Here is a 25376-nt window from a genome sequence, read left to right on the forward strand (position 1 = left end):
GGTAAATCTCTGGTAAATTTTCCCACAGTATGTACATCATAAAGTTTCAACGCCAAAACCCAACACACAAGCCCAACCAGACCGCTCCGCTGACCGACCTCGTAAAAAGATATGTGATGAAGAAGATATCCAACTTTCTCCAACACGAAAACAACCACATGCAACCTTAAACAACACCACCCAGTGATGCAATGGATTTCCCCCATTTGCCCCCCTCATTACCCCCTACATAGCCCGTATCCAGAGCCCCGTCGTCACAAACAATTATCCTTTCCTCGCTGCACCTCTCAAAGCCTATCCAGCCATTTACCAAGGCTTGACCTTGCGCATGCTGCCCTCCTCCAACAGGGCCTTGTGCATGTCGAAGCTGTTGAAGAGCAGGTGAGGCTCGTGGCCCATACCCTTACGCAGGCACTCAAACTCGGCCTTCTCGAAGTAAGCCTTGAGGATAGGCTTGTACACATCGTGGGCGCACTTGTCAATGATCACGCGGGCTCTCTCGCGGGGAGCCAGACCGCGAACGTCGGCAAGACCAACTTCGGTAACCACAATGTCCAAGTCGTGCTCAGTCTGATCAATGTGAGTGCACATGGGGACAATGCACGAGACACCGTGGGGGTCCGTCTTGGAGGGACGAGTCGAGGGAGTGTGCATGATGGAGTACTTGGCGTTTCTCAAGAAATCAGCCGAGCCACCGAGACCGTTGAGCATGCGGGAGCCCATGACGCAGGTCGAGTTGGCGTGAGCGTAAATGTCAACCTCGACGGGGGTGTTCATGCCGATGACACCAAGGCGACGGATGATCTCGGGGGAGTTGGACACCTGCTGAGAGCGGAGGAGGAGCTTGTCCTTGTACGACTCCCAGTTCTTGTAGAAGCGCTTGAAGCCGTCGGGAGAGAAGCGGACAGAGGTAGCGGTGGCGAAGTCGAGGCGGCCAGAGTCGAAAAGATCAAGGAAGGTATCCTGGATGACCTCGGTCCACACCTTGAGGTTGCGGAAGTTGGAGTTGTCCAGACCACCAATGACGGCATTGGCGATGTTGCCAATACCGGACTGGAGAGGAAGGAGGTTCTTGGGAAGACGGCCGTGCTTCACCTCGTGCTCAAAGAACTCGATCAAGTGGCCGGCAATCTGCTGCGAGCCCTCATCGGCAGGGGTGTTGGGGGAGGTCTGATCCTGGTAGTCGGACTCGACGATACCAACAACCTTCTCGGGGTCGATGGGGATCGAGTTGGTACCAATGCGGTCCTCGACCTGGGTGATCAGGTAGGGCTTGCGGCGGGGAGGAAGATCGGTCATGGTGATGTCGTGCAGGCCATCGAAGCTCGGGAGCGAGGTGTTGACCTCAATAATGATCTGAAACACAAGATGTCAGTTCGTTGCTAATCACGCCAGACCTTTACAGATGACTTACCTTGTCAGCCATCTGGATCAGCTCGGGAGTGGCACCGACGGAAGCACCGGGGACGATGCTGCCATCCTCCTTGATCTCAGAAGCCTCAACAACCGCCACATCGAGCTTGCCATTTGGCTTGTCCTTGGTGTAGTAGCCATATACAAGGTCGACGGGGAACATGGACAGATGCTTGTCGAAGAAGTTGATGCGGCCCTCGTTGATGCCCTTGGCGATATCCTTGCCGACCTGGTGAGGAGACCGTCTCTCGATCATGTCGAGGGCAGCCCAGCGGTTCTCGGTCTCGGCACCGGACGAGGCGCCGACGAAGAGGCTGTACTTGAGCTGTCCTTGGAGGTTGTTCTTCTCGACATGGTCGGCGAGGAAAACGGGAATCTTCCTGCGCAAGAGGGTCAGTATGGACGGCTAGTGCCCGGCAAAAGAAATTTGACAGAGACATACTTGGGGTAGCCGACACCGGTGAAGCCAGACCAGCCAATGTAGGAGCCATTGGGGAAGTGGTGCAAGAGGTCTTCGGGCTGGCACAGCTTGTTGAGCATTGACGGGCGATGGACGCGCGCCTTGAGCGCAGCCGAAGCTACTCTGGACGCCATTTTGAGCAGTTGGGCTGTGTGTGAGAGAAAAAAAGACTGAAAACGACCGGGAAAAGAGAGTGGGGCTGCTCAGAACGACGAAGCTGTCCGCAATGGCTGGCCGGTCAGGGCAGTTCTGACGTGATGGTGATGAGGCGGGTTGTGGTGAAGGAGGTGGCAGTCGGACACAGAAAGACGACCGAAGGAAGAAAAGAGAACAGAGAAAAGCCGCAGGAAAATCACCAGAGATGCAGAGCAGAATTAGTTCCCTCGACACAAACTCGCGCAGACAGGAGGAGCGGCAGTCTGCCCACTTTAATTACTCTACATCATCAGTTGCCCAACAGGTTCATCCCGGTTCAGGGTCTCCATGCCGCGCTGTCTGGGCGGGCCGCCGGCGGGCGCGGAAGCCTTCAAAACTCGAGAGCCCCGCATCTCATCCCATTCACCTCTCTCACTTGCCACCTCTCCCCCATCCTTCCAAAACTGCCATTGATTCCGTGTTCTGATTGTTGGAAGCAGTGGAGCCGGCTCATTTCTCTCCAGTAATCGAATTGTTCTTTTTCCTCATCTGTTTGCTCGAGACTACCACTTTTGCAAACAGCCCCCCATCTTTTCCTCTAGATCTGCTCGTCTGTGATGTCATCGGGGGAACGGAGGGGGATGACCAATCAGGAAGCAGCAAACGGGCGCGGCAGGCATTCAGCGCCCAGACACAGCAGCCCAGCACCGGTCTCTGCGGGCGCTTCCGTCTGTCCTTGGGATCCCAGAGCTCCGTTGAGCCGCAGCCAGGGTATTAAGCTCGGCTATGCCCCGGCTTGACTCAGCGAACAAGCAACCCCCAATGTATTATTCCAGAGGGAATATCCACGATGATATCCGAGACAACCGCCTGAATACTTCTCCGACCTCTGATTGACTGTCGAGTCCTCGCGCCCACGGCTATTTGCGTCGCCCTCAGCGGAAAGAAGGAGGCTGCTCCCGGCAGTGTGTTGCGCCAAGCTCAAACCGGCATCGAGCCACGCCATCGTCGAGAGAAGAGCTCCACCCTATGGTGCGGCCCACCGGCTCCCGTGGGCGCACCTGTCGATGTGTCCCCAGCGATGGGCGTTGTGCATGGTAGAGACGGTGCAAAGGTGGACAGAAAAGGCATCAAGATGGATCATTTTGATGATGAACAGGGCCACTTCCCCATGGGCAAGCAAATCTGAAAATCTGGGGTTGAAGACCATTTTATGAACGGTAACCCGGCTGTGCCTGACACCGCTGACCCCCACGACGGGAGCCATGGATGCGCTAATTCTGGAAGCTGCCGGAGTCGGGACACTGGGCTTCCAGACTAACTCTCGCCACGAGGGTAGTCGCCGGTCACCGGTGGTTTGGTCTAGTTGGCGGGCCCGTCAACCGGCCATGACGTCTTGCCGGCTGCTCCGGAGCTTTGGGTTGTTCGGAGTGCCGAGAGGCCGGGTTGTACAAGGCGACACCGCCGTGTGACTGCTATGCTTTATGGCTGCAAAGATTACAAATGGATATTGTTTCCCGAGCCTTGGGGCTGTCCTTGCTACATGCAGTCATCAATCGAGGAAAGCATATTATGACGCTTATTATCGTGGTGCGCGGAAGGACCTTGCTCCAGTTTGCGATCTAGTCGAGATACCTTATATAGGCTGTTGGTGGTATGGACTTGTTGCACATGTTGGTCCTTTTGCCCAGGACAATTATCGGTGTTGGGTGAGGGTTACGCCCGAGTCGACAGTATCACCGCGGTCTCTCGTCAAAACAGTGATGCCAATCGCAGCCCTGCCACCCACTGCCCAACATTCCAGCTTGTCTACGAGGTGTAACATCGCATCCATGTATTCCGTATCGCACCTGGTGGTTGGATCCATCTACAGGGCGTTTGTATGCTCGTCTGTTTGGCTACTGTTCGAATCCGAAGTTCAGTGGACGGAGGGTCGATGTATCGCGGGGTAGGAATGGCTCGTTGTCGGGTTGCGGGCGCAGTGAGGTAGGTAGATCCGAGATGAGGATAGGGACCGGGAGCGATAACGATCATGATGGAGGCACTGGGAGGCTGGAGCGGTCAAAAGTCGGGAGTTGAGATAGCTCGTTTGGTGGGAGTCGGTGGACGGCACTTGGGCGTGTCAGTCGAGGGAACGTTACATGACGCGTGAAGCAACGTGTCTGATTGGTCAGACTCGAGGACGGCCTACCCCACACCGCCCACAATTTGAACGGTTTTATGCGGCGGGGATTTGGCTCCCGCAATCTTGGCTTCAAAAGAGCGGGGAGGGACGCCTGGGCATCTGTGCTCTTGCGGCACTTCCCCGCCACTTCTCGGCTCCTTCCTAAACAGAACGTCCTACCATCGATCAATCATCCAATTGTTCAACGTGTTTTGCTCAGCGTCCACAAGCCTTGCCATGTCCATTCGGTCCGGTCTGTGATCCTGCCGTATCGCTCCCATCTGCAAGCACACGAGCATCATCTACCACCCATGTGATGCTTTCAAGAGGGACTGATATCTATTCAATGGGGGAGAGAGAGACAATCATCACATCCTGGAATGAAGCACCTTGACGCCACGGTCTGCTCATGGCGCGTCGGTACTACCTAGCCTACACATCACAGACCTGTCAGCTCAACACCACAGCCCCAGTCATACGTAGCAAGGATGGAAGCTGTTCGTTGCAGAGCATCTCAGCTGTCCATCAGGCAGTTGCTTCCAGGACTTGGGGATCTACCTACCAGACAGTCCAGAGCATCCTTCTGCAACCACACCGCAAACACAGGAGCAAAACAGTAGTAGTAGCTGCTCGCACACAAACAAGCGCTCTTGCAGCGTCGTATCCATTGACACAGCTACACCTGACCTTTGCCAACGAAAATTCCAAGTACCAGCCAGAACTCTTGGTCCCAATCTCAATCTACCTGTCATGGGCCTCTCCCACGGGAGTATTCAAGAATTACTTTAATTCCCTGCGTCCTCCCAGCCCCCGCCGTCTTGGTTAATCTTCTGCCGTGTAACACCCTACCTATCACCTACCATCTCCCTCCCTCCCTTGGATCGACAACAATTGTCGATCTTTTCCGACCTTTTTTTCTTTTTCGCGACCTCCTCTTCCTGAAGATTCATCTTCACGTGTCGCCTCTCCCACGACTGGAACGACCGACCGACCCAAGATTGTGAACGATTACTTCTATCGACATTTCAGAACAGAACAAAGTGTGGTTTCCTCGAAATATTGGCAACAAATGGCGGAGGAAAAGCAAGAAATCCGGCAGACCGTCGAGGCGCCTGCCGTCCGATCAAGCACACCTACCGGCACCACCCACCGACCTTCGGGATGGATGTACAAAGGCTTCCGTCTGGGCAAGTCGGAAGTGTGGTTCGCGTCGCCCATCGTCCAGCTCCTGATGGTAGCCATGGTTTGCTTCCTGTGCCCCGGCATGTTCAACGCTCTCACCGGTCTCGGTGCCGCCGGGCAGGTTGATCCAGGCGCGCAAAACGACGCCAACACGGCCCTCTATTCCACCTTTGCCGTGGTCGCCTTCTTCTCGGGCACCGTCACCAACATCTTTGGAGTGAAACCAACACTGGCTTTTGGGACCCTCGGATACTGCATCTACTCTGCCAGCTTTTTGAGCTACAATCACAACCAGAACCGCGGATTCGTGGTCTTTGCGGGAGCGTTCCTCGGCATCTGCGCCGGTCTGCTGTGGACCGCCCAGGGAACCATCATGATGAGCTATCCGTCCGAAGACAAGAAGGGGCGGTACATATCCTGGTTCTGGATCATCTTCAATCTCGGAGCCGTCCTCGGGTCGCTGGTGCCGCTCGGCCAAAATATCGATGCGATAGGCGCCACCGCGGTCAACGACGGGACCTACATCGGCTTCATTGTGCTCATGCTCATCGGCGCTGCTCTCGCCCTTTTGCTCTGCAATGCCAGGAGCGTCATTCGCCACGACGGCAGCAAGGTCATCTTGATGAAGAACCCCAGCTGGAAGACGGAGATCAAGGGATTGGTCGAGACTATCACCCTGGCACCCTGGGTCATCCTGCTGTTCCCCATGTTTTTCGCCTCCAACATCTTCTACACCTATCAGCTCAACGACATGAACCTCCAATTCAACACGCGTGCCCGGACGCTCAACGGTTTGCTGTACTGGACCAGTCAGATCATTGGAGCCTCCATTTTTGGCTACGCTCTTGATATCACCAGGTTCCGTCGGTCGGTGCGCGCCAAGGCGAGCTTGGTTGTGCTATTCAGCTTGACATTTGTCATTTGGGGCGGTGGCTGGGCCTGGCAGAAACAGCAAGTCCCTCGAGAAATTCTGGAGGATGAAAGCTTGGAGTATAGAAGAATTGACTGGCAAGATGGTGGAGAGAAGTACATCGGACCCATGTTTTTGTTCATGTTTTATGGGTTTTACGATGCCGCGTGGCAGACTTGCATTTACTGGTACGTTGATGGGCCCGAAGGACTGTCGAACATGATGCTGACATTTTGGCAACAGGTATATGGGTGCTCTCAGCAACTCTGGTCGCAAAGCTGCCAATCTCGCTGGTTTCTACAAGGGAATTCAGTCTGCCGGTGCAGCCGTCTTTTGGCGGTTGGACGGGTTGAAGACACCGTTCAATACCATCTTTGGGGTCACCGTGAGTTCCTCGACTATCATTTTATCTTGTGTAGTCATAGCTTGCTGACACGTCGTCTTTAGTGGGGTCTGCTTGCTGCCGCGCTGCTGTTCGCCGCGCCTGTTATCTGGCTCAAGGTGAAAGACACCGTGACTGCCGAAGAAGACTTGAAGTTCAGCGATGAGACCATTGCGGATGTTAGGGCTACAACAGACGCCAGCAGGGAGGCTGCGTGAGTCGATGTCTTGATGAGGTGTTTTCTTGTTGATTTGGTGGAGCGGGCGTTGTACTTGGGTACTTCTGGTGTCACCTTTGTGTATGGCAAGGTTATGGCTATTGAAAGGGTGACTGGTTCCCTTGGCTATTGTACACTGGAGATACCCATGGGTTTGTTGGGATATATCTTGTTGGCAATGATACCAATACATCTGAATGATTTACCCCTGTCCATGGTGCGTGAGGAGAGAACCCTTCGGGCCTCTTCAACTCGAATGATTTCCTTGAAGAACCATCTGTTGATCCATATTCTGGTTGAGAGCACTGTACTAAACAGCTTCAACAGTCAGCTGAGGTCCGAGGCACCTTGTTTTGCGACGGCCACGCACCTTCCTGATTATATATCTTCCTGTCATCGAGAAGGCTCAATGGGTGTGTGACGGAGATGCTCTGCCACACTGTCTCTGCTGGCCAAGGCAGTCATGGGAAGGGCTGTCCCCAGTTTCGCCTGACACTTTGTCTGACGGGCAACTGCACACCGTATCTCGGGTCCGAGACATGCCTTCCGTGATTCGCAAGTTTCGCTCTATTGTTCCCGGCCAGCAAGCTTGTCATGGAAGGTGTTCGCCAGCCTCTGCGCACGATAAAACTCGGTTACGGTTCCGCTGCCAGCTCTTCTCCCTCTTCTCTTCTCTTCTTCATTCACACACAGTATCAGTCAACAAGTTTTCCCAACAGAAGAATTCCACATCAAGCATCCTTTCATTGTGTCTTTTTTTGTCTTTGGCATTCATTCCCACGACAACGTTGTCTATTTATCTCTGACCGACCACGATACTTACTTCGATCGCAGTAGCTATCCACTCAGGGAGAATGTACACCAAAACCACAGTCCTCCTCGCGTTTTTGGCACCCCTTTGCCTCTCCTTTCCCGTGGACCCTCCAGCAGCAGTCCTCCCGGTCGATTCCACTACAGATGCCCAACCAGCCGCTGCTCCCGAAGCAGCTCCTGTTCCTGTTGTGGCCGTCCCCAATGCTGCCCCGCCTATTGAAGAGGTCTGGACCATCCAAGGCGCCCGCCGCGTGTGCGAACCTGACAACTTGGAATGCGTCTGGACGTTTACCATCAGCACTGACTCTGTCTACGCCCCTGTGCCGTGCATAGTCAAGATCCTTTCTGACCCCGAACGCAAGGTGCCTGCGAACCAGAACAATGTCGAGGGATTGGTTTGTGGGCCGTATGAAGTGTCGGCGGGGTGGAGTTCGGCGTTTGGGGTGGAGAATGGGTTTACGGTGTTGTATGTGGTGGACATGGAGAGGAAGATGGGGGTGTGGCCTGCGTATGAGGACAAGAAGGTGGAGAAGGGGGAGGTTGTAGTGCCTGATTTGCGGCTGCCGGTCAAGCATCTGGGGTGAGGGGTTTAAAGGAGTTGTATGGTAGATTATTTGGTTATGGTGTTGCTCGTCGGTCATTATTTGCTATGAGGAGGGATTGTTGGTATAAGACTAGGGATGGGTAGACTATAGTGAGAATTGAGGCCATGCAGTCCACATTACGGCGTTGTGTTGCACTTGATGCTTGTGATACATTTGGAAAGACAAGCTGAATGGTTGTGTCTTGCATCTCATGGGTGACGGGAGAGAAACGTGCTTCATGCTGTCAATTGACTAGCCACACTTCAGACAACGGGGCTGTTGACTGCCGATCCCTCTGTTGCAATTGCAAGCCCAAGCTACCGGAAGCGATGCCCTGGTTGTTGCACCCTCCCTCCCAGGCATGCATGCAAGCAGCCCCACCAATGCAGGAAGATGGTGGCATCCATTCTTTTTGCCTGTCCTACCGCAACTCAACCTGAAGCTCCTACAATGCTCCTACTTCTCACCACTTCCATTTTGTCTCGGCCCTGATCTCCCGCGACTCCGCTGTGCGGTCTTTTCTCCCGTCGACACCACCATCCCTGCCACTGCCAAAGAGTAGACTGTAGCCTTGATGAGCACGAATAAAAAAAAAATAAAGCATTTTAAAGACCACCATTGCTGAATATACAAACAATGACGTCGACCCCCACACCCACCTCGAGCTGGTTCAGCAAGGGCGCCGAGAGCTGTCAAGAACAGAGCAGAGACCCCATGGGTAACAGCAAAAGCCCGCTGATGAGGCGGTCAAGATGGCGCAGGTCGAGCTCCAAGGTTTCAGGGGAGGATATCCTTGCGCTGCAGGATCTGGATCCGGCCCTGAACTCGAAGATGCATTTGGTCAATGACGTGGGTTCGAGTGGCAGAGGATGTCGGAAGGACGCTGATCAGGTGGGTAGGCTATCGACGATATTGGTTGGACGCCATACCATACGAAGCTGTTTTTCCTCAACGGGTTTGGGTACGTCATCTTTTACCCTTGCTGAGGAGTCATGGGCAGAGTGTAGCTGACAATTAACGGGCCAGATACGCAGTCGATTCCTTGGTCCTCCTCCTCCAGTCTGTCATTGCCGGCCCGGCCTACCGAGAATTCGGAAACCGAGGTTACCAAGAAGGCCTGACGGTCGCGGTGTACTCTGGCATGTTGATAGGGGCACTGTTCTGGGGATTTGGCGCAGATATCGTTGGACGGCGATACGCATTCAACCTTTCTCTCCTGATCTGCTCGCTCTCGGCCATTATTGCGGGAGGAATGCCAAGTTGGGCTTCGCTGGGATTCTTTGTGTCACTGATTGGGTTTGGTGGCGGAGGGAACTTGGTTTTGGACACCACTGTGTTTCTGGAGTATCTCCCTGGCAGTAAACAATGGATGTTGACAATGATGGCGGCGTGGTGGGGACTGGGCCAGGCCATCACAGGTCTCATTGCTTGGGGCTTTCTGGGTACATATTCCTGCAATGATCGAAGGCAATGATGCTAATCTTTTGCTATCAGTCCCGACGAGATGGAATTGCGCCTCGGTCGATACATGCACCATGGCCAACAATATGGGCTGGAGATATGTCATGTTCACAAGCGGCGCCCTAGTATTGGTGCTGTCGATTCTCCGATTGACAATTATTCGCCTGAAGGAGACACCAAAGTACCTCCTGGGCGCTGGGGAAGATGCCAAGGTCGTCGAGACATTGCAGTATCTTGCAGGGAAGTACAACCGGCCCTGCAGTCTGACATTGAACCAGCTAGGGGCCTGTGGTCTGGTCACTGGCACTCACAGCAAGAACCGCTTCTCAATCGGGGAAACCATGGTCCATCTCAGAGGCTTGTTTGCCACACACACGATTGCTGTCTCGACAGTGATGATATGGCTGTCCTGGGCAATGGTGGGTCTTGCATACCCCCTGTTTTACGTCTTTCTCCCAAGCTATCTCGAGGCTCGCGGAGCCAAGCTGGACCTGTCCCAGTTTGAGATTTGGCGCAACTATGCTCTCACCAACTTTAGCTCCATCTTTGGTCCCTTGCTCGCCGGCTGGCTGTGCAACCTTTCCTTTCTCGGTCGGCGATATACCATGCTCATCGGAGGGCTCATGACGGCGGGCTTTTTCGTTGGGTACACGCAGGTGCGAACGGCGGCCCAGGATGTCGGAATCTCCTGTGCCATTGCTTTCAGTCTCAATGTTTACTATGGGACGCTGTATGCATATACGCCAGAAGTGCTTCCCAGTGCACACAGGGCCACGGGCAACGGGATTGCGGTGGCATGCAACCGGATCATGGGCATACTGTCGGCTGTCATTGCCACCGTCGCGGATACTTCGACGGTTGTGCCCATTTATATCTGTGTCGGTCTCTTGGCGGTAATGGGTGTGGTGGCTGCTTTGTTCCCTTTTGAGCCGTATGGGCGGAGGAGTTCTTGACGCTACAAGCAAGCAAAAGATTTATCAGAATGAAGATTACATTAATCATGGCAATTATGGAAGTAGTTTCCGGTCCGTAGTTTTGTGATACGATCGTAGTGCTGTTGTCGGTTAATAAAGGTTGGAACATACCGATCTATAGACTGAGCTCACAACATATGCATGAGAGTCGAAGACAAAAATAGGTACCACACACCAAGTATCCCTACAAAAACCCTGCAAAATAGATAATGTCTAAGCCGCTAATAAAAGTGACATCACCCTAACAATAGGGAGATTGCAGTCACTTAAACCATCCTTAGAGTAAAACCCCCCAGTTCAAACTGCTAGCCGCGTCCACAAGTCACCATTTCAAGTGGTTATGTGTAAAGAGATACTTCGTTGTGCATGCTCCCGTCACTGAACCTTTCAATTCAAGCCAACCAGGCTCTCGTTTGCCGATGATGCAGACTGTTGAAGCAACTGGACTACCTCGTGGTGTCCGTTCTGGGAAGCGAAGTGAAGAGATGTCGCCTCGCTGCTTGTACGTTTAGCCAGAATACTGGCGCCGTGTTGCAGCAGCAATCTCACTACACCCTGATGGCCGTTTTGGGAAGCTAGCATCAACGGTGTAATATCATCACTGCCCTTGGCGTCAACTCCAGCGCCATGTTCGAGAAGTATTTTCACCACCTCTTGATGTCCTCTTTGCGAGGCAATGTGAAGGGATGTTGCCCCGTGGGGCCCACAGTTCGTTTGGGGACTGGCCCCGTGTTGTAGAAGTAGCTTTACTACACCAAAATGGCCCCTATCTGAAGCTGTAAACAGTTGTGTTTTTCCATCATCGCGTTTGGTGTCCAGCTTGGCACCTTGCTCCAAGAGCGACCGGACTACTTCTTGATGACCATTTGCGGAGGCTAGACAAAGCGGTGTAAGCCCTTGGATCCAGAAGGTTCGAGCTGTGCTCCACGTTCCAAAAGAGCCAGGACGATCTGAGAGTGTCCGTTCTGTGCAGCTTGGTGCAGTGGTCGCCTGTCCTGACATTTGGCTTCAATATCGATGGGTGTTTTGGCATCTAGAAGTAGCTTGACGATTTCGTAATGTCCCTGATGCGCAGCCAACCACAGGGGGGTCCGTCCATCAACAGTGCAGGCATCGGGTTCTGCTGCCCTTTTCAATAACAGGTCTACTACCTCGGTATGACCTTTGAACGCTGCTATATGGATGGGATACCATCTGACCCGTGGAATGGCGAGGTTAAGGTCCACCTTGTACCAAATCATAAATTCAAGAATGTTGAGATGGCCAAATTCCGCAGCGAGATAAACGCAACTTTTCCCACTTCTCGTGACCGCGCGCACACATTGTGGGTTGTCGTCCACCATTAGCATGATGGTAGGAAGGGAGCCGGTTCGAATAGGGTAGTGGACAGGGTCATAATCAGGAGTCGTTGCGCTCGACGACCCGGTATTGCGACTCATAAATGCGGTGGCATCAAGTTCAAGATCGTGGATTCCTTGATCGAAGCTCCATGGTGATAAGAGCTCATAATTTGTGGCAGTTATGGCGTCATTTTTGGTGACTGGACTATGTGTGACTGTGCCATTCTGTGGAGCTTTGGATCGCATGAGTACTGGCGCATTGACTTGAAATGAAGCTTCTAGAGGCTGGATGGGTTGTACGTGGCCAATCGGCGCTGCCCATGTTGCTGTAGGTATTTTCTGTTGTAGCGGTGCAGATGGTGACTGTTGTGCTTCAGGCGGTCCAAGTGGCAATGAGGGCGTATTCAAGGGTGGTGATGTTTGCGATGATGGTGAGGGTTCACGTAGGGCTGGTAAGCAAGCTATTGACGGTGATGGTAATGATGGTGGCATATGCCCTTGTTGAGGCCCTGGTCTTCTTCGGTTCTTGTTGAAAGCCCATTTCGCAAACTGAATCTTGTACTGTTGTTTGCTAGACTCAAGTTAGGTAACTCTTCTTGCTCTCCATACGTTAATGGTTGCAAGCATGGGATCCCGCAAGGAATACACACCTTGCATCAAAACCGTGTTCAGATGTCATAGTTGCCATCACCGTTTTAAGGTCAGTCCTTGCGTAGAGATCCTCAATTATTCGCCTGAACTTTGTCCATTCTGCATCGGGAACTTTGCAGGCCCGAGGAAGGCGAGAGCCTGGCTTTTCGAGTTTTCTTGGCTTCTGGCACGGCTTTGCCATGGTGTTTATCTGAAGCATGTCTGCCTCCATCGTTATCCCAAACTAATCGTTGCCCAGGCAGTTAAAACTTTTTCCAGATCTCAGGACTCCATAAACTGTTGGAACGGGTACTCAAACGGTCAAAAGTTGGCTGTTGATCGACGTGAGCTTTTGAGTGGCAGTTCCAGTCAGCGATCGGAAGTGAAGAGCATCTCTTTCTTTGGACCTGGCAGTATCCCCCGAAAAGTTTTATGTGGCTTAAGACGGCTGCATCGGATCATTTAACATGCAAACACCGCCAAGCTGCTCGTCACGGGTCACTGCGCCTTTTCGGCAGCGGAGGACGATCTGGTTGGGTGGTAAGGATGCCAGGACAAAAGTTCTACCTGGGACAGAAGTTTTATGTATCCAGGAAGTATCCCTCGTCACATATTTTAAACTTCGTCGTTTTGACAATGGGTAAGGCCATTGTTCCCTTCTCTTGCGTTGCATTCTGGCGGTTTTTTTGGTTTATTTTTTTTTAAAAAAAATTATTTATCAAGCCTCCTATGCTGCAAATCTCTTCTTTTGGCCTAGCTATTCTGACCTCAAATGCCAAGCAACAGTGGGGGATTCGCAGGATAATCTTATTTGGGTAGGGGTTGTGGGGGTGAGTTCTAGAGGATGAACTTGGCTTGACGAAATAACATCCTGGGTTTAGTATTTAGTGATACCTTAGCCAGGAACGAGGGATGTAGCATTGTACCAAGATAACGTGTCGCTCTTTCTGATGAAACAGATTTCTATCTAAGCTGCATTCCAAGGCAATATGAAAGAATAGAGGCCTGAGGCAAATCGATAGTACCACGGCCTTGAGTTAGGCCCGAATGTAGACCTTTGTCTAAGGTATGCTTCAACATCCATTCCTTGCACCTTGCAAACTTGTGTGTCAAGTATACCTAGGCATGTAAGGCAGACTGTCCCATACTGGTAAGAAATGTTAGCGTCTGTCAGTCGGTATATTACAATGCTATAACAAGGGGGTCCGCGTCAAGGCGGAATGAAATGCATGAAAGTGTAAGCTACGTACGGAAGGCAAGAAAATTCATTGTTGAAAATTCAAAACAAATTGGCTCTCATTGAACCTTCCCGGTGCTTGTATGTCATACTGAGCTGAATAATAGCGACACCCAGAGTGAGAATGCCCACCGCAGTGACGACGATGTTTAAGATGACCTGAAAGTCGACTGCTGCACCGTGGTGGATGTCTGATCCCGAGGCTGGATTTGTTGTATAGCTTGACTGTTGGATATCCAATGGCTGAGGCTGAGCTGTAGGCATTGTGATGACTGACCCAGATGATATTGAAACGCGTTGATGTTTAGCAGTGACCAAGTGTTGCCCGGTCACGAACAATTGGAAGGAAAGATTGCGAGGTTTGGGGGTCAAAGTAATAGGGAGTTGATGCTAGTGAAGACCAGTTCCGGGTGCCAGTAAGAGAGGCTTAGGACAAGCGTGACCAAGGGATGAAATACTGGGGATGGGCAATGAGAGAGGAAGGGGCCCTATATAAGGTAGAGCCTGGTGAAAAAGGGTACGACAAAACCTTAGGGTTCTGATATGCTTGAGCAGAGGGATGGTGAAAATTCATGCTGAAGTGGTTGTAAAACTTTCTGCCCGACATGTTGGCTGCAGCATGTTTGTGCTGTCACTCGAATGAGCGATGTAGTTTCTGGGGCAGTGTTGAAGCATGGAAAGCTTTCTCTGCAATTGACATCGCGTCGAGGGAAAGTGTTCAAGCTTCAAACCCGATTTATCCTAAAATTATGATCATTCAAGAGTCGGTGGGTGACTGCGGATCGATGCGCACATGCAATACTGGCGTAAAACTTCTGAAAAACTTCCGAGCCCCTGTTGCGACAGTCGCGGCGTCCTCAGCTGCAATCATGCCCCACTTGCGGCTTGGAAAGCTGGATCTCAACATCAATATCAAGTTGTCAAGTTGTCAGCATCTGGTTAGATCCATGTTCTCTTCATGTGCCGTCTGTGAGGTGAGAAGTTCCTTTTCGAAGCTCCAGACGTCGTTGATGATTGAAAGCTGCTTCGAGCAGTGCATGTCGACGGGGCGGGCGAGGTCGAGGTCCGGTAAGGGATAGACAAGCCCATTTTGAAGCGCATCAGTGCCGCGAGGAGTCTGATGATGCCAATGCGATGTCAATATCAGTAAAAATGTTAGCTCATGCTTGGAAAGCAAACATACCCTTTCCCGATATCGCGTTCCCGGTATTCGAGGTACTCCTTCAGGCCCATCGGCTTGGTGCGTGCCTTGTCTGTCTGCGCACGCATAAAGACAAAGACGGGCTCGAGGATGTCGTTCGCCATCCAACGGTCGTGCGCCCGCATGCCTTCCCACAAGTCGTATGTGATGTACTCAACCGGGATGGAGCGGTCACGCGGTATGTCCCCTCCGCGCATCAGAGGCATGAGACGAGCGTTGTAGGCCTCCCTTTCGGCGAGGGACATGTGCTCGAGCAGATCTGAGTTAATCCAAGGTAATCTTTAGCTAGGTAATGCCCAATGGCCTGGAAAAGGAGAACCTGCCATCAACGAGAAACAAAACTGTCAACAACCGACAGGCAAAATGGATCCGGTCGTCCAGCGCCATGGGGAAATAGAGGCACGTCACGCGCGAGAAACCGGCGCCGACAAATCTTTTTCGGCTTCGCGCGTCGGGAAACGGCCAGTGCTTGAGGAAGTAGTCGTCTACCTCTCTGGCTACTACGTCCACTAAGGGGTGACTAGGGCCTTGAAGTTGAAGGTTGGGATGCCACTGTCGACAAAGGAATTGATTTCAAGTTTGTTCACATGCTCCTGTTCATTTGAAGCCGGGACTGGCAGTTGCGCCTAGGCTGTGATGGTGAGGATTCCGGTGGTTTTCATGATGCTTGTTGGACGTCGAAGATAGGTAGGTAGGTAAGCAGGAGAGCAGGGGTAATGGTTGAAAGTTTGAGAGACAATAAGGTAGCTTCCCGTGAACTTCAGGTCAGACGTCTGTTTTATTACTACCTACCTACCTATAAATGGGAGCATAATTCATTACTAAACATTCTGCAGCCAAAGGAAAAGATATGACTACCTGGTATTTCGGCAAACTACCTTACCGTTTGACTTGTTGTTGCACCAACTTCCAAGTGAATAAGCTGGGCTTGCATCATCTTGAGTCCGAATCAATAAATGTCAGGCATGTAAGATCAGATAGCTGGAACCACGCAATCAAGATCAATACATAGGTTGCACAGAGCAATTCCTGGGAACGATATCATCGCGCCCTCTTGTGGTTGTACCGAGCTGTCCAGTTATAATCCAAAACAAGTCCGAGTAGAATGCCAAACATGGTCAGGTTGCCAATATTTGCGAGATCTTTTGATGTAATGCGATGCAGCTACTATTTTGGTGTTGCACAAAAATAGTGCAACTTCACCACGCCAATGCTGTGGACTGAAAGTATGATCCTAAGATTTGGGAGCCCATATTAAGGTACCTAGTAGATAGCTATCTCCCCAAGTTCTGCGATATCACCCAACTCATGCCTGATTTGTATACAGTCACAGACCGCTTTGTGCGCTCCAAATCTTTGCATCACAACACCCTCCGCTTACCTGCTGGTAGAGCACGGCATAGGCACCTTACTCAACCCTCAGAATGGAGTCCATCACTCTCATCGGCGCGGGCACGTTGGTGGAGCGCCTGCCATCCCAGCTTTTATCGGGTCTGGCCACCATCTTCATCCTTGGTGTTAGTATTCCTTGCTTCCCATACCGGGAGGTGCTTAAAGTTCTGACAATACAAACACAGGTCCTAACACTCATCGTCACCAGGGCAATCTACAATGTCTACTTCCATCCCCTTTCCAAGTTCCCTGGTCCCTTGTACTGCGCCATTAGTGACGTGTGTCACCCAGTAACCTTCTTCAATGTCCCTGGGAAATAACTGATACAGCCAGCAGATTCCCCATTGCTTGTGGTTTCTAGGAGGACGCCAACCATACAAAATTCTTGAACTTCATAATCGTTACGGTACAGTGAGATCAATCCTCGTTCTACACCCACCATCTAACCCCAAAATCCCTAGGCCCGGTGGTGCGAACAGCCCCAAATGACCTGTCCTTTAACACGGCCCAATCATGGAAAGACATATACGGTTCCAGACCGGGCCACAAGACTTTCGTCAAAAGTGCCTTCTACGACGGGGGAAGTTTTGCCAGCCGGGGCGTCGGTTCCATTGTCAGCGAACGCAATGTCGACGCCCACGTGCAGATGCGCCGCTATCTGTCGCATGCGTTTTCTGATCGGTCGCTCGCGGAGCAAGAAGATATTATTGCGCGAACCATGGATATTTGGGTCGAAAGCTTGCTCAAAAAGGGGTCGCGCAAAGAGGGGTTTGAGATGGGGAAGAGTTTCGAGATTATGACGTTCGACATTATTGGCGAACTGGCGTTTGGGGAGAACTTCAAAGGTGTTGAGACTGGTATGTCAGGCTTTTTTTGTCTTTTTTTTTTCTTTTTTCGGTTGATCAAATGTTGCTGTTTCTGCTCATGACACGGCATGTAACTAGGTGTTGAACATCCCTGGATCGCCACCCATCTCGGAGCTCTGAATCAAGGAGCCCTGGCCGACACCTTGAAGCGCTTCCCGACACTCGCCTGGCTTGCTCAGGGGCTGCTGCAGAAGAAAATCTGGGAACTCACCGAGGACACAAAGAAAAATGAGAATTTTGCCATTGATATGATCAACAGGTGAGTCATGCTCCGTGAAAGAAAACACAAAGCTGCGGCGCCTGTGAAGACTGATGTTCAAGACAGACGAATCCACCGCGATGAGCTTTCGCGCAAAGACTTCATGACGCACATCCTACAGAAGCGGGATTCTGCCCAGGTGTCGGACCTACAGCTAGCAGCGCACGCTTCTGACTTTGCCCTGGCTGGAAGCGAGACCACGGGCACTGCCTTGTCAGCCATCATGTACTATTTGCTGCGAACTCCCCAGGTCATGCTCAAGCTTCAAAAGGAGATCCGAGGCAGTTTCAAGACATATAGTGAGATATGTTTCAGGTCAACGATTGGCTTGCCATATCTGGACGCTGTTATTCTCGAGGGGCTCAGAATGTACCCCCCAGTACCGCTTGGTCTGCCCCGTGTGGTGCCGGATGGAGGCGACACGGTCGACGGACATTTTCTGTCAGCTGGGGTCAGTGTATATCCTGTCGTTGAGGGGAAAAGCACTAAGCATAATAATATCAGGTCGTTGTTTACACCCATCCAGTTGCGGCAAGCTTGAGCTCGGCAAATTTCAAGGATCCTCAGGCTTTTAAACCTGACAGGTGGCTTGACGAGCACCAAGGAGATATACGAGAAGCGTCTCAAGTGAGCTAGCTACCTACCTTGGTGATTGAAAACCGAAGACAAAATGAATTGACTGACGACTTATCTTCCATCCAGCCATTCTCACTAGGCACTCGTGCTTGCATGGGAAGAAAGTACGCAACAACCTCACATACCTTAGGTACCTATTATGCTGACAATGCTAACAAACATCTTTTAGCCTTGGGCACATGGAGATGCGAACAGCGCTGGCCAAAGTGCTCTGGAAGTATGATCTGGAATTGGTGAATACGTCTCTGGACTGGCATCGCGACTCAGAGATGCATACTCTCTGGTGCAAACCGGCACTCTGGGTCAGGTTACGAGTGCTTAAAGAGTAGGCAAGCACCTGAGCAAGCAACAAGCGTGCCATACCCAAGATATATCATAGAGACCGACCCCTTTCCAATCGAGGTTGTTGGACATGAACCCTTCAAAGAGCTTCATGAAACTGGGACGAAATAGTAGAGTAGGTGGAACTATGCCTATATCTCCGAGGACGTCAACTCTTAGCGTCTCTGAAGGGTGTTTTTTTTTTTCGTTCTCATAGGTGGAATAAATTTGCCTCTGCGTTTCTTGATCCCTCGACCGTCCCATGAATCTTGTCTCTCTCTGCCCCTCACCCTTGATTCGGGGTTTTGCTGAACACAAGGTAATGATCTTGTCGAAAACTTGTGTTTGCGACCCTGAAGAACAAAATATCTAACCTGTGGGCAGGGCAAGGCCCTGACAGCAACCAACCTGCCTGCTCCACACCTGGCACTAACTAGGTATCTATTCTTCCATAACTCTTCGTCTCACAATCCAGCACTCTCCCTGGACAGGTACTTTATCCACATAGCTCCATGTTGGAATAGCCACAATTCACTCAAACATTGAAGTAGCACCTCATGCTGCCCGAGTTCTGGTTGAAGGCCGTGCAAGAGTACGAGCCACTGGCGCCCACGCTCTGCTTCTCGTCTCTGCAGTTGTCGTCGGAATAAATGCTGCAAGTGGTTGACTTGTTGCCGTCGCGGGTCAGCCCGACCGAACGGAAGGAGCTGCCGAGCTTGATGCAAGGGCTGACGCCGCGGAAGTCTTCGTGAGAACCACTGTGGGGGCACTTGCAGTTGCTGAGCAATTGTCAGTACTGTGACTCTCGAGAGCCAAAGGATGGCACTTACCCGCAAGTGTGCCACCAGACGCTGCCGTTGGCGGCCACGGTGAGGCAGCTGGCAGCTGCGAGGAGGAGGTACTTGGCGCTGACCATGTTGGCAAGGGTGAGTTGATTGTGAAAGGCTGAGGAGACAAGATTGATGAGAGTGTTGATGGAGAGAGTTAGAAAGACGGACAAAAGCTGGCGAGTCGATGTATTATATAGGTATTTGCCCGACTTTCGGAATGCTCAGCACCTCAAGCCGCTTGAGGCAATGATGCCTTCTTGGGAAGTTTGAAGCCTCTGATCACTATTCCATTAACGATGATACCTCCAGCAAGTCGTGCCATCGCGACTCTGCCTTTGGCTTCTACTAGCCAACCCTGTGAGTGTAACTCTACCCCGTGGAACACGCATCAGCTGTCAGCGCTACCAACGAAGGAAGCTCGTAAAAGTCAACTTGAACCTAGGTACCTACATGTCGCAAACGCATGGTGATCTGGATCTACATGCTGACAAGTGGATTCCGATCTGTTGCATTGAGTGTGTTCACGATGCCGTATCGGACAATAATTAGTTTTTATCTTCGCACAAAGCACTTGATGTTCAGGGGCACGTCCACTTTTCCTGGTTCTAGTCATCATCACTTAGCTCTGGTTATGCGCGGATGCTGACTGATGTCAGCTTTCAGTACCCCCTGTATTATTGCAACTCCATCAACCGGCAGACTCGTATAGCTATGCTACGAGTTTCCGCATTTGTCTATCCGCCATTGATACGGACTCGCCTCCTGTATGTAGGTAAGGGACTTGAGCCGGTCAAAAGTGGCTGACTGAGTCTGGATAATGGCCCTTTGAGCCTGAGATATAATGGCTCGTGAACTCAGATGAGATTCTCTTCGAAATAAGAAGATACTGATGTTGTACTGATACTGTGAAGTTGGCATTATAGTTATCCTCAAGCGCCTGGGATGAAGGTCCTCTGAAGTTGGGTTGATATGTAACTTTAAGCGGGATAGTGTAGGATGAAGATGGGATGATGTGATATGAAGCTGGGTGATATAAAGCTGGGGTGAGGTTTATCTAGAGCTGGGATAATGTCTATTTTAAGCTGGGGTAAAGCTTGGATAATACTTCTCCAAGTTGGGGTAAAGTTGGGATAATATTTAACCTACATGTAAGCTGGGGTAAAGCTGGGGTAATGTCTGTTTCAAGCTGGGATAAACTGGAATAATATCTATCTCAAGCTGGGGTAAAGCTGGGATAATGTCTACCTCAAGCTGGGGTAAAGTCTGCCTGATGCTGGGATGGTATATGATTAATGCTGGGATAAAATTAGACCAAAAGAAGCGAACGAAAGCTGACTATATGTAATATCGTACCGAAAAAGGCAAGGGGTATATCTAGGTACCTTCATATGTAAACTGCACCCGGGAATGCTCTTCCTCCTCTAGCTTGAACCAGCCTGGATGCATCCACCCTCTCCCGCACCGTTATGCCACGGTCCAGCACTTGGCTTCGCCCATCAGTTGTGAAGCATACCCTCGATGTTCGTTCCTGCTCTTGATCTCGCAAGACTTGGATGAAGTCCTGAATATGTGCATAACCATCCTGACTCCCCCCAGCAAACTGTAGCCCATCAATAACCCAGGCAATGGACGGCGGTGCATGCTTGAGAAGAGCCTTGATTATCGCGAGGGCAGTCCCCAAGCTTTCAAGCGACCCATCCAGACGCTCGAAACAGTGTTTTTGCAGTCCAGGGCTTCCTTCAAATTCAGGTGGCACGATTTGAGCAAGTTGGCGGATAACGGAGTAGTATAGTGAGATGACTGCTGCATCTGTGTGTCCAAGACCCCGTGTTGCGAAGTTGTATCGAGACTTGCAGAACACTGATATGCATGGAGTACCGGCGTTGGCGATGGTGTTAACAGCTTCAATAGCAGCTTGAGAGAGGACGGAACCGGATGAGGAAACTGCCGGTCCTTCGATCCACATGATGGGAGGTCTAGCTCCGCCCACCCATTTGCTGAACTCTACGAACACCTCTTGAGGAATAACAGGGTCTCTTCCATGGATGAGAGCGCGGTGGATAATGTCGTCCGCACCGTCTTCGATGTACGGGTCGAGGTTATGGGAATATTGGTGCATTTCGTAGCGGGTTAATGGTTCAATGACGGTTACTAAGCAGTCCACAATCAGTACTTGGCACTATATGTCTGGAGATCATGAAGATTCGCTACCTTTTGAAGAACCTGTTGAAGACCCTGTTGATCCTGTTACTTCTTCTACTTCCACACTTTCGATCGACAACTCCGTGTTCGTCGTTGTTCGCTGTGAGATGTCTTGCAAATATAAAGTCGAGGATGTTGTGTTGCTCTGCTGTTGAGAAATTATAGCTATGATGAAGGAAGGTCGTCAGCGTGATGTTGTAGATGATCGCACCAAAGATTACCTATCGGCCTGGTGTCCAACAAGTGTCCTTTTCAGCGCCCGATGGCAAAGAACACCTGACTGGCCACTGTACGAGCCCAGATTTGCCGCACCACGTGGGCATTGCCCGACACGATGGCATGGCAAATCATGGTGCACTTTTTCCAACAGAAAAGATAAAAAGACACTTACATAGCCTCACCTGCTCCTCAACGAGCCCCAAGTGGCGAACTGCAGTTTCACCTAGCCTCTTAAAGCCAATTGCCGCCGTTGCATTCTTGTCATCAATTTCTTGCTGGCTATTTCCGTGGCTATGAGTACCCAACTCTTGCAACCTGACCAGCCAGTCAACCTTCGAGTTTATCTCTTCGATCCGAAGTTCTGACGTGTGCTGTGCTTCGTCTTTGATGCGTTTGATAGTCTTCTGGATGTCATCCACCATGGCCTGGACGCTTCTATCGTAGAAGGTCTTATCAAAAGACGCAAAAAACCTCTTGCGACGCTTGTGGAAGAAGGACATTGCGTGGCAGAGAAACTTGAAGATCTTGACGTAAAGTTCGACCACGAGCCGCTGCATTTCTGCGGTATTTGCAATATGGGTTTTCTTCTCGACGTATCTCAGGTTTGCGCTCATTTCCACCAGTGCAAGCGAGAAGCCCTCGGCAATCTTTTGATAATTCAGTGACGTCTTTTATTGGAGCAGGGTTGTGTCAGTGGCTCAAATCATGACAAAGTTGAAAGATTTCTAGGTTGGCTGCATACCTTGACGACGGTGGCTACCACCCCCGTCAGGAGACTCAGGTACTTGTCTTGTGCGGGAACAAACTTGAACAGGTAAGAGTGGTCATTCATCGTCTCAATAAACTCCCGAAATCGAGTTTTAGCTCTGCCAAATCCCGACTGGTGCTTCACCTCCCAGTTCGTGTGGGCATCCTCGACAGCGGCCTGCAGTGTTGCGATGGTTGGAATTCTGTGGGAGTCAAGTGCCGAAATGTTGTCTGCGCCTGGATTGACAAATATTCGCTGAAACTCTTGCCAGACCCGTATGAGCTCCTCTCGCTCTCGCTCCAGCGGGCTGAAGATCGAAGCGTCCGAAGTTGGAGAAGGTCCATAGAGCCATCGGTGCCACTCCTCAGCTGTTACGCGCGCCCTCAGGTCACCTTCTTCGTCATGCTTGGTCGCGCTACCGAGAGCCTGAGACAGAACATTGCTAGGGTTCTCCTTTCCAACCTTTAAGCTGTAACTTCGAACGATTGTCGTAGTTTCCGGAGTCGTCGTAAAGGAACTATTCATTGCGACGTTTGGTGTCCGGGGCTGTCTTCTGCGCGTGCAAGGTAGATTGGGGAGAGACTGGAGATAAGGTGCCGGATCGTTTGCTCTTGTGGAACTGAACATGCATATCAGGCAACAAGAGTAAGGTAGACAAGTGTGGCTGTGTAGTTCGATAATTGGTGCCAGAAGATACCAGTCACCAGAGATGTAACATGCTGGCGACAGCAAAATTCACCATCACTCCATTGTTGGCCCCCAACAGGTACCCCTCTCTGGCCACGTCCACCCCTGCATCACAACTTCCCGAGCGTTATCTGCCACAGAAGTGGACAGGAATCTGCAGCACGAAGGCACATGGCTTTACAAGAGCGGGGTAAGAGGCTCTGCTCGCAAGGCTCTGGGATGAGTGAGAGCTTGCCCTTAAAATGCCAGTTCTTCGAGGTTTCGAGTCCACCCTTCCCACATCCTCCACTCTCTATATCCCGGCTATGCTCAACATTGAGCAGCCACCACTCCCAAATGGCAACAAGCTACAGCTCCCACATTCATGAAGAGATCACAGTTATTACGGGGTCTATAACCATGTCAAATGCTCCCATGCACGACAAGTTGTCAGGGGCGTCATCGGAGCATGAGGACATCTCGGTGACACCACAGCTCGAGGGCATGCAATCAAGTGCTCCAGCTGCCGAAGCGGATAAAGCCGCTGACACTGGGACAGACCGCAAGAAGAAGATGGAGTGGGAGGACTCAGCGGCTATTTATTGTCCAAAGAATGGTCGATCTCATGTGGGGTTGTTGGAATTTGGGTACTGGGAGTGTCCCCTTTGCAACCAGGATTTGTCAGAGAAGCCGTTGAAACAGGCAGCGGGTTTGGAGGACGAAGATGAAGACGATGGCACTAGCGGCGGTCGCAACCCCAAAATATCCCACTCCCTTGAATACCTCGACTCGGGTGAAAATCGCATTGCTGCGCAGGCATGGAGCGGCTCTTTCGACCTTCAAACCGCACGTAAAGGAATATTGGAGAAGAAACCATCAGTGTTCAACATTGTCACTCTTCTGAAGACATCACACCTACCGCAAAAGCATCGCTACGAGTACGAAGTCAGGGAGATTTTGCGAACTGGCATTCTCAACAATCCGAACATTTCAGTCAATGTTCTCTCCACCCGCGTCACCATCAACTCTCAAGCATTGATTAATGCCCTCGGTGCCGTCGTTAGCTATTACCCAGGTATATCCTTCGGCGGAAAGGTGCTGGAGTTGAAGGAGCCGTATGCTGTGGTTGCTCATCACCTCAGTGCGCTGGAAGACTACCAAAAGACCTATCACCCGGACAATGAGATTTCGGACGACAAGACACCCCCTACAGCAGCTCGACCCAAGCCTTGCGACAAAGAAACATTCGATCATCTAGGACTCCTACTTGGATTTCTCCGAACCTCTGTCTACAAAGACAAAATCCGGCTCGAACAGGAACGGTACTCCAGAAACGCGTGCACCTTCCAGATGCTCTGGCTCTTGTTCAAGCCTGGTGATACAGTTTACGTTGAGTCTCGGGGAAAGCTATCTGCATTTGTTGTGCAAGAGGTAGCCACTGACAACGGCATCCTTTCAGACTTCAAGCACACATTCAAGTCCTATGAAATCCTGTTGTGGTCTCTGAGATATGACGGCCGTTTCGTGGGGCGGAGTTCAACTGAGATGATAATTCCTCACTTCGATGGGGAACGCCCTATCACTACACTCAAGGTGTTCCCATGTAGATTCGTCGACGACGAAGACGGTGGGAAGATGAAATCAATGCTGGAGGAGAGTGGGAAGAGATGGTATGATCTGTTACGAGGCCAACAAGTTCACTACAAAGGGGAATTTGTTGAGAAAAGGAAGGACAACGATGTCAGCAAAACCCCGGATGACGAAGATGACGATAAGCCCTGGTATGTCGCCATGGTGAACTATCTCAAAGGAACGTCCAGGCGAGACAATCTTGATGCACCGCGAGACTATGGACAGGTATGTTTTTCAGAGCTTCATTTCTCACAGGTATGCGATCCTGACGCGATGACAGTTTGATGGGAGAGCCTATGTCGACCCCGGATCGTACTATTTCCAATTTCCACGTTACGCCCCCAAGATCTGCAATACAAATGACACTGGAGAGGATTTGGCGCTCTGCGCATGTGGAGAGTGGTACGTCTTGACCCTCATCAATGTCATGAGCTTGGATGCGATGCTCATACTTGTTCTCTAGCCATGGCCGACGGGCACATCCACCGCTAAACTTCCCTTG

At 51.3% G+C, this 25376-nt stretch overlaps 11 protein-coding genes across 11 annotated transcripts; 5 read left to right on the top strand and 6 right to left on the bottom strand.

Annotated features, from left to right (window-relative positions):
- Nucleotides 1–7: 7 nt before the first annotated feature.
- Nucleotides 8–7076, top strand: QC762_310900 (uncharacterized protein). The gene is made up of 4 exons (XM_062889388.1): nucleotides 8–27; nucleotides 110–6452; nucleotides 6508–6649; nucleotides 6712–7076. The coding sequence occupies exons 2-4, from the start codon at nucleotides 5242–5244 to the stop codon at nucleotides 6862–6864; spliced, it is 1506 nt and encodes a 501-aa protein (XP_062745392.1). The 5' UTR covers nucleotides 8–27; nucleotides 110–5241; the 3' UTR covers nucleotides 6865–7076.
- ACH1 (acetyl-CoA hydrolase) lies at nucleotides 307–4371 on the bottom strand (the record flags this gene model as incomplete). The annotated part of the gene is made up of 3 exons (XM_062889389.1): nucleotides 1856–4371; nucleotides 1415–1793; nucleotides 307–1356 (listed from the first exon to the last, which is right to left on the bottom strand). The coding sequence occupies exons 1-3, from the start codon at nucleotides 2005–2007 to the stop codon at nucleotides 307–309; spliced, it is 1581 nt and encodes a 526-aa protein (XP_062745393.1). The 5' UTR covers nucleotides 2008–4371.
- A 641-nt stretch (nucleotides 7077–7717) lies between the features above and the next one.
- Nucleotides 7718–8260, top strand: QC762_310890 (uncharacterized protein; the record flags this gene model as incomplete). The annotated part of the gene is made up of 1 exon (XM_062889387.1): nucleotides 7718–8260. One exon carries the CDS (start codon nucleotides 7718–7720, stop codon nucleotides 8258–8260), a length of 543 nt encoding a protein of 180 aa, XP_062745394.1.
- Nucleotides 8261–8896: 636 nt separating this feature from the next.
- On the top strand, nucleotides 8897–10827 carry FGR2 (Filamentous Growth Regulator; the record flags this gene model as incomplete). The annotated part of the gene is made up of 4 exons (XM_062889386.1): nucleotides 8897–9109; nucleotides 9160–9221; nucleotides 9287–9702; nucleotides 9755–10827. 4 exons carry the CDS (start codon nucleotides 8897–8899, stop codon nucleotides 10672–10674), a joined length of 1611 nt encoding a protein of 536 aa, XP_062745395.1. The 3' UTR covers nucleotides 10675–10827.
- Nucleotides 10828–11082: 255 nt separating this feature from the next.
- On the bottom strand, nucleotides 11083–13034 carry QC762_310870 (uncharacterized protein; the record flags this gene model as incomplete). The annotated part of the gene is given in 3 exon segments (XM_062889385.1): nucleotides 11083–11612; nucleotides 11624–12606; nucleotides 12686–13034. The coding sequence occupies 3 exon segments, from the start codon at nucleotides 12895–12897 to the stop codon at nucleotides 11083–11085; spliced, it is 1725 nt and encodes a 574-aa protein (XP_062745396.1). The 5' UTR covers nucleotides 12898–13034.
- Nucleotides 13035–14830: 1796 nt separating this feature from the next.
- Nucleotides 14831–15348, bottom strand: QC762_310860 (uncharacterized protein; the record flags this gene model as incomplete). Its single annotated transcript, XM_062889384.1, has 2 exons — nucleotides 14831–15019; nucleotides 15082–15348. The coding sequence occupies 2 exons, from the start codon at nucleotides 15346–15348 to the stop codon at nucleotides 14831–14833; spliced, it is 456 nt and encodes a 151-aa protein (XP_062745397.1).
- Nucleotides 15349–16714: 1366 nt separating this feature from the next.
- Nucleotides 16715–18161, top strand: QC762_310850 (uncharacterized protein; the record flags this gene model as incomplete). Its single annotated transcript, XM_062889383.1, has 5 exons — nucleotides 16715–16773; nucleotides 16825–16901; nucleotides 16957–17340; nucleotides 17440–17620; nucleotides 17687–18161. The coding sequence occupies 5 exons, from the start codon at nucleotides 16715–16717 to the stop codon at nucleotides 18159–18161; spliced, it is 1176 nt and encodes a 391-aa protein (XP_062745398.1).
- A 951-nt stretch (nucleotides 18162–19112) lies between these two features.
- QC762_0060240 (uncharacterized protein) lies at nucleotides 19113–19493 on the bottom strand (the record flags this gene model as incomplete). The annotated part of the gene is made up of 2 exons (XM_062883589.1): nucleotides 19113–19335; nucleotides 19408–19493. The coding sequence occupies 2 exons, from the start codon at nucleotides 19491–19493 to the stop codon at nucleotides 19113–19115; spliced, it is 309 nt and encodes a 102-aa protein (XP_062745399.1).
- A 1298-nt stretch (nucleotides 19494–20791) lies between these two features.
- QC762_0060250 (uncharacterized protein) lies at nucleotides 20792–21373 on the bottom strand (the record flags this gene model as incomplete). Its single annotated transcript, XM_062883590.1, has 1 exon — nucleotides 20792–21373. One exon carries the CDS (start codon nucleotides 21371–21373, stop codon nucleotides 20792–20794), a length of 582 nt encoding a protein of 193 aa, XP_062745400.1.
- A 583-nt stretch (nucleotides 21374–21956) lies between these two features.
- QC762_0060260 (uncharacterized protein) lies at nucleotides 21957–23101 on the bottom strand (the record flags this gene model as incomplete). The annotated part of the gene is made up of 2 exons (XM_062883591.1): nucleotides 21957–22496; nucleotides 22571–23101. 2 exons carry the CDS (start codon nucleotides 23099–23101, stop codon nucleotides 21957–21959), a joined length of 1071 nt encoding a protein of 356 aa, XP_062745401.1.
- A 714-nt stretch (nucleotides 23102–23815) lies between these two features.
- Nucleotides 23816–25159, top strand: QC762_0060270 (uncharacterized protein; the record flags this gene model as incomplete). The annotated part of the gene is made up of 2 exons (XM_062883592.1): nucleotides 23816–24410; nucleotides 24459–25159. 2 exons carry the CDS (start codon nucleotides 23816–23818, stop codon nucleotides 25157–25159), a joined length of 1296 nt encoding a protein of 431 aa, XP_062745402.1.
- Between the last annotated feature and the right edge of the window lie 217 nt (nucleotides 25160–25376).

Source organism: Podospora pseudocomata, chromosome 3 (genome assembly GCF_035222375.1).
Source record: "Podospora pseudocomata strain CBS 415.72m chromosome 3, whole genome shotgun sequence".
In the NCBI taxonomy this organism is placed as follows: Eukaryota; Fungi; Ascomycota; class Sordariomycetes; order Sordariales; family Podosporaceae; genus Podospora; species Podospora pseudocomata.